This window comes from Thrips palmi, unplaced genomic scaffold (genome assembly GCF_012932325.1).
Source record: "Thrips palmi isolate BJ-2018 unplaced genomic scaffold, TpBJ-2018v1 HiC_scaffold_4, whole genome shotgun sequence".
In the NCBI taxonomy this organism is placed as follows: domain Eukaryota; kingdom Metazoa; phylum Arthropoda; class Insecta; order Thysanoptera; family Thripidae; genus Thrips; species Thrips palmi.
This window is the reverse complement of record NW_023144631.1, coordinates 11,768,032-11,775,184: the sequence shown is the minus strand read 5'-3', so window position 1 is coordinate 11,775,184 and position 7,153 is coordinate 11,768,032. Positions and strand designations below refer to the sequence as shown.

Here is a 7,153-nt window from a genome sequence, read left to right as displayed (position 1 = left end):
TTGCCCCATCGGTAGGTCTGGTCGGGACATTTCAGAAACTGTGCCGCAATCGGGTCCCCGTCACCGGCAACATCCTAAAAAAACGATTTAATAGGCCTAAATTCAATAAAATCCACTCAATCTTAAAAAAAGGGGACCGACCGACTAAAAATTTTTATTCGCCCCCGGTAGGCCTGGTCGAGACATTTCCGAAAGGCCGCAATCGGGTCCCCGTCACCGGCAACATCTTCAAAAACGATTAAATGGGCCCTAAATTCAACAAATCCACTCAATCTTCAAAAAAGGGGACCGACCGACTAAAAATTTTTATTCGCCCCATCGGTAGGTCTGGTCGAGACTTTTCCGAAACTGTGCCGCAAACGGGTCCACGTCACGGCAACATCCTCAAAACGATAAAATAGGCCTAAATTTAACAAAATCCACTCAATCTTCAAAAAAGGGGACCGACCGACAAAAAATTTTTATTCGCCCCATCGGTAGGTTGGTCGAGACATTTCAGAAACTGTGCCGCAATCGGGTCCACGTCACCGGAAACATCCTCAAAACGATAAAATAGGCCTAAATTTAACAAAATCCACTCAATCTTCAAAAAAGGGGACCGACCGACTAAAAATTTTTATTCGCCCCATCGGTAGGTCTGGTCGAGACATTTCCGAAACTGTGCCGCAATCGGGTCCCCGTCACCGGCAACATTCTCAAAAACGATTAAATTGGCCTAAATTCAACATAATCTACTCTATCTTCAAAAAAGGTCACCGACCGACTAAAAATTTTTATTCGCCCCGTCGGTAGGTCAAGTCGAGACATTTTAGAAACTGTGCCACAATCGGGTCCCCGTCACCGGCAACATACTCAAAATCAATCATCAATTGTCAACAAGAACCTATAAAGCCCCAAAATCCGACTGACTGACTCCCTTACTCATCAATCAAGAACCTATATAGCCCCAATCCGACTGACTGACTCCCTCACTCGCTCACTATGTTTGGGGTCAAGGAGTAGTCGTAAAGACTTGCGGGTTTCTTCCATTCGATTCCAAATTTTATGGGAAAATGATATAAAATCCCATAAGTTGAAAATTCTTCAACGAGCTTTCGAAGAAGCAGGACATTTACTTCCTTAGAAAATTTGCCTTTGATCACCACGGACTTACTGAAAATACTTCGGCACGCGCTCCACACATGCGGGGGTCTGGGGGCGGAGCCCCCAGCGAGCAGCGCGAGTATACATATATAGCTCAATTGCCTTGCTTATAGTTGATAAAATGGAGACTGGTCTATAATTACTATATTCACAGGGTGATCCAGTTTTATAAATAGGCCTGATTGTGGCAATTTTGATTTCATCGCAGAAAATTCCTTTTTTTATTGAGTTATTGATTATGTTTTGTAATATTGGAGCAACTAGTTCGATATTGTCACTTAGGTGTGATACCTTAATTCCATCATCACCAGGAGATTTTTCTTTTAAAGTCAGAATAATTTTTATCACATCCTCTATTGTTGCTTCTGGTAAAAAGAAAGAGTTGGTTATTCTGTCAGTTGCATTCTTCAGCAAGAGTGTCGGACATTCATGCATAATACACTCAACCTGATCTTTGAAAGTATTGACAAAGTTATTGGCAACCGTTTCTATTTCTAAGATACCCGCAAAATTTTTTGTAATTATGTTGTCAATATTTTCACTCACTTTGTTATTTAAGGGCGTAGGAGCGGGTGGCTACTCTGAGAATGGTAGCATCCGAGAGCGTTTTCGGGTGCATCCGCAGTCGTCTGAGGCCGGGGTCCCGATGCCCCGTAGACCTGGTTCGCAGACAATGCACCCTCGGCCGGCTGTTTATGGCCGGCCTGCCGGAGTGCGGGTGAATGACACCCCGGCACGGGGCTCGGCCTGGGCCGCACGGAGCAGATCGCCAGCTTTTCGTGAGCTCGGGGTCGGTCTTCAACTCCTAAGTCCAAGTTTCAGGTCAAAATCAAAAGTTTCGACCAAATTTTAACAAAATATTTTTTGCGAAGTACTGATTATTTCTATATAGCTAAAAAAATTGTTCTCATTGCTCTGTTAAAAGTGGCCGCAGAAACTTAATTTTTAGATGGAAAGTTCGAGATTTTCATCCCGAGTACGATGGTGAACATCCCATCAGCGTCAAACGACGCGTTAGAAAAATTTAAGCTTTCAGGTAGCGAAGGGACCGCCTCCCTTTTGGATGAAGAGGCCTGCTTCACAATGGGCTGCGCCGAGGCGACGATGATGACAGGCTGATTTATAACCCCAAGACCCAAAATAGAAATTTTCAAACGAGCCTTTTTCCGATTTTGGAAAATGCGGCAATAGATTCGTTGTAAAAAGCTGGGTCGAATGGTGTTTGAATTCCTGTTCTACGATAATTTCTACCGAAATCGCGACGAAAATCGGCCAAAATGGTCGGGGCCCGGTGCCGCCTGCATTGCAGACGGCTCCCTTTACGGCTCGCCTATTGTCCGCCCGGCGCGTCACCCGGACCCCGACTACCTGCCTCGAGCTCCGGTGTGCGACGGAAACAACACATCGGCCGAAGCAGCCTGTCTCTCTCTACTGGTGCAGGACCTACAAATCTGGGTAGTTTTCTAACGCACGGATCTCGAAAACCACAAGTCGTGGCGTCATCGGAAAAACTTTGCCGTAAAGAGGAAGATTGGGCCTAGGGCACTTGGGGTTTCGTTTTCTCTCCGTATTATTAGGTCCCTCTCAGTGGCTTTCCAAAAATCACTTACTTTCAAGGCGTTCCAGGAGTGCTCCTGGAACTTGGGACGCAAATCAAAACACCACTTGCCCTTCATATGGTCACTGCCAACATGTGTGCAAAATTTCAGGTCGCTGCGACTTTTCATTCTCTCAATCGGTGCTTCCAAAAGTGTTAAAATTTCGAACTTTGAGGCGTCGCGACGCCTAAACTAAGCGTCGCAGGGCAAAACGGTTCGACATGATGGTTCAACACATCAATCACTATCGATTAGCGAAAAAAAAATTTTGCGCTCCTACGGCCTTAATACAGAGTTTACCAGTTTCCAAGTAGCCTTAATATCATTTTTACATTTTTCAAATTGCTCCTCCATATATCTTTCCTTGCTTCTTTTAATAGAGTAAATTATTTTATTTCTGAGACCCTGATAAACTTGTCTCAGCTCCAGTCTTTTTAAGTAGCTTTCTTTCGAGGACACTTTCCATCTTTTGAAGGCTTTATCTCTCTCATGCATTAAGCGAACAATCTCATCAGTTATCCAAGGTTTTCTTACATGTCCATTTACTTTTCTCTCCTTCATTTTAACCCTTATGGTAGCAGACGAAAATGCCTCTCTAAGTTCTAAATAATTTTCACTTGGACTTTCCGTCATATTATTTTTGACACTATTTAAGTTTTCCTTCCACCTCTTTTTTACAAGTATGTTCTTCATTTTGTTTCACTTTTTCCATCTTCCTCACATTTATTTTTATTATTCTGAAAAGAGAGCAGAGCTCCTACCATATAGTGATCACTAATTTTACATTTTATTATTGCAGGATACACATTTTTATAGTTAACACTTACCGCAATATGATCAATACAGGTTTCACTTAAATGGTTTCCAGCATATTCCTCTCTGGTACATTGTTAATACAGTGCCTGATTTTATTACTTAATAACATATCTATATAATCACTTGTGATTTTACCTTCCTGCAGAATATTAATATTATGTCTCCTATTATTACAGTATTTTTCACTTTTCCGCTTGCAGTAGATCATCTATTCATCCACAAAGTCCGCTGTCTTACCATAGGGGGGTCTATACACAGCCAATATTGTTGCTTGTCGTCCTCTCCATCACATACTTCCACACAAATTCCCTCAAAATTTTCGGGGTTACACTGATTTGTCTAGAAGAGAGAGTGTCTCTTACAAACACCGATAGACCACCACCTTCACAATTACTTCTGATAACATTTATACTGCTAAAGTGATGTAGCACATACTTTTCAAAACTATTTCTTATTCTAGTCTCACTAAGAACTATGATATCTATCTTTTCCAATACTTTATCCAGTAGTATACATAGTTGATCCCAGTACTTATGAATCGTTCTTATGTTTAAATGTACAATGCACAAATCACCCTCAGTCTCCTTTTCACCTATCCATTCTTCACAGGTTGAAACTTCTAAAACATCATTAATATTCCAATCGTCCACAACAAAGTCCGTATTCATAGCCATTTTATTTTTCCAGTTGTATTACACAAGTGCAACACCAAGGAGACAAATTACCTTATTGCTTCGAGGTTTTCCTCCGTCACAATCTTCACAACTGGAGAGTTTTCACCTTTCCTAGCAAACAGTTTTCCATTTTTGATCCAGACAAATTTCCAGTTATGTTTATTTGCTAATTGTTTGGCTTTGTACTTTAGATACCCAATTTTCGGCGAAACTTGCTCCATGATGAATACCTTGCCACCTTCACCAGAGTAGATCACATCGTTGAACACTTCCTTTTGCTTCTTTTTTCTCAGTATTTCTTCCCTGATCTTGCGTGACCGCAGTTCCACCACTATTGGTTTTGGGACCCCAGGGCGTTGCGTAGGAATTCTGTGAGCTGCTTCGATGTCAGTCTTCTCAATGTGCACATCGAGATGCTCACACACTCTGCACACAATGTCCTCCACTTTTTCACCATTTTTTTCAATCACACCTGATAACACAATGTTTCTGTTTCTGGAGTGGTTTTCTAGATCTTGGATTCTCTCTTCCTGCCTCAAAATTATTTCATCCTTCTCGGCGCACTTGTTCAACAGATCACTCACTTCATTTTTCAGTGATTTCACCTCCTGGACTAACTCCACGATCTGCTTTTTCATGTCCTCATACTCCAGACTCACAAATTGTTGCCCTTTAATGCTTTCATTCAGATCGTTTTTCATTTCCAAGACGATATTCTTGAGCTCAAGTATGGTAGCCGCTGTCAGGTCTTGCTCGCCAGCACTCAAACTCAAGTTTCTCTTGTCACTTGAACCACTCCTGTTGTCTGCTTTACAGCCGCTGCATTTCCAGGCCATCTTTCTGTTCATGCCCATCGACTTGTATGATGACTCCGTGATGCCAGCACATTTATGATGTAAATCACTGCCACAGCCGTGACAGCGTACATTCGCTCCGTCAGCAGAAGCCTCTTGTTTACAAATAGGGCAGGTGCTAGCCATATTCACTTTCGTTATCCACACGTCGAGACACTACGTTCAGTTTGGCACCAGATTCACATTCACTTTCACGAAGGCACACCTAACCTCTACAGGTGGCGTCCAGCCGGCCCACTTGTTGCTTTTGGAAAAAAAACAACCCAAAAACTTCAAAGTACGATTTGCTACCAATGTCACACGTACTATCAGTTCCACTCTACTCGTCCACCACAAGTTGGAGCCACTACTTCTCCCACCATCCACAAAAAGCCAGTTTCAAGATTCAGTCTTTCGCGCGCGTCCACTTGACCACAGACAGCAGACAGACAGACATACAGACAGACATACAGACAGACATACAGACAGACATACAGACAGACATACAGACAGACATACAGACAGACATACAGACAGACATACAGACAGACATACAGACAGACATTCAGACAGACAGACAGACATACAGACAGACAGACATACAGACACAGACAGACACAGACAGACATACAGACAGACACACAGACAGAGATACATACACATACAGACAGGCAGACAGACAGGCAGACAGACAAGCAGACAGATCATACTGAGAGACAGACGGTGCACAGAGGGCCCTTGGGGGCTTTCCTCCTGCTGCATCTAAAATAAATTTGACGTGCGTCCCCGAGGGCAGAGCCCAGGCAAGCCGATTCCGAACAGAGTTTCGTCTCTCTCTCTCTCTCTCTCTCTCTCTCTCTCTCTCTCTCTCTCTCTCTCTCTCTCTCTCTCAGCCTGCAGGCATTATGCGTTTGCTCGACGTTTTGCACCGGTAATGGTCCGAAGGGGTGGGGGATGTTTATACAGCAAATCCTCTGCGCGCCCCGTGTTTGCAGGTTGTCGAAAACGGATCGCTTCTCGACTCCGAGTTTTCGCTTTGTCTCTCGCGCTCAAACACAGCGCGGGCTGGAACAGCCTTTGCCTTGCGGACTCAGAACGCATTTTCGGTTTGAATGACAAATAATTTTCCTCTCTCGTGTTAATTGCAAAAGTTTTGCCGCAAAACTTACAGTCAAAGTACTGCAATATGAATGACCGTGTATCAGTTTTGATTCAATTCCCCATTTGAGGTCAAAATGTTCCCAATTTTTGACTCGTCCGCGCTGCCTTCTGGCACACTGTTGGTGTGCTTAGCCGGAGGGGGGGGGGGACGTCCGCACGCACTGTTAAAAAAGTTATGAATTTTCAAAGCAATTTTGATGACAATTTTCCGAACATGGATATGAATTTTACAAACATTGCAATTTTCATAACTTGATGCGAAAATTCGAAACAATTTCGTAAAATTGACAATTGTTGGTAATTTTCAAACCATGTTCTGAAAATTGCGAATCTTAAGTGTTGATTTTGAGCTCACAATAGTAATTTTCCGAATCCGATTGTAAATTTCATAACTGGCTCAAGAGGCCTGGCCAAGGGGCGCTGGTAGAGTCATCAGTTAGCTGACCCTCCGCCTCCCGTGGGACGTGGTAGCACAGCGGTAAAGAGCGTGCACCACAAGTCAAAGATCCCGGGTTCGAAACCCGCTGATCAAAAGTAGAATCGGTTCAATAAATGGCATAAGGCCGCATCGGTGTTCATATACATGAACAATTAGTTGTCCTTTTGTTTAACTGCCCTAAAATGACCTCGCAAACGGGAATATTAATTTTCATAACATGATATGAATTTTCATATCGTGATTGTAAAAAAAATTACAATCATTTTTGATTTTAATTTTCATAACAATTGTTTGTGAAAAAAAATGCCAACCAATGTTATGAAAATTACAACTGATATTTTTAACAGTGCGGAAAACGGGTGGATTTGCACCTGGCAACTGTATCGCTCGGGACGGATCGGCGGATTCCGCGATTCCACCGCTTCGATTATGGCCATGCAGGAGGCTGATTCCGAGTGTCGTTTTCGTCGCTCTGTCTTTCTCGCACCT

The 7,153-nt window shown here is 43.0% G+C and overlaps 1 protein-coding gene across 1 annotated transcript; it reads right to left on the bottom strand.

Annotated features, from left to right (window-relative positions):
* Positions 1-4,278: 4,278 nt before the first annotated feature.
* LOC117649624 lies at positions 4,279-5,211 on the bottom strand. Its single transcript, XM_034392523.1, has one exon. It carries the CDS (start codon positions 5,209-5,211, stop codon positions 4,279-4,281), a length of 933 nt encoding a protein of 310 aa, XP_034248414.1.
* Between the last annotated feature and the right edge of the window lie 1,942 nt (positions 5,212-7,153).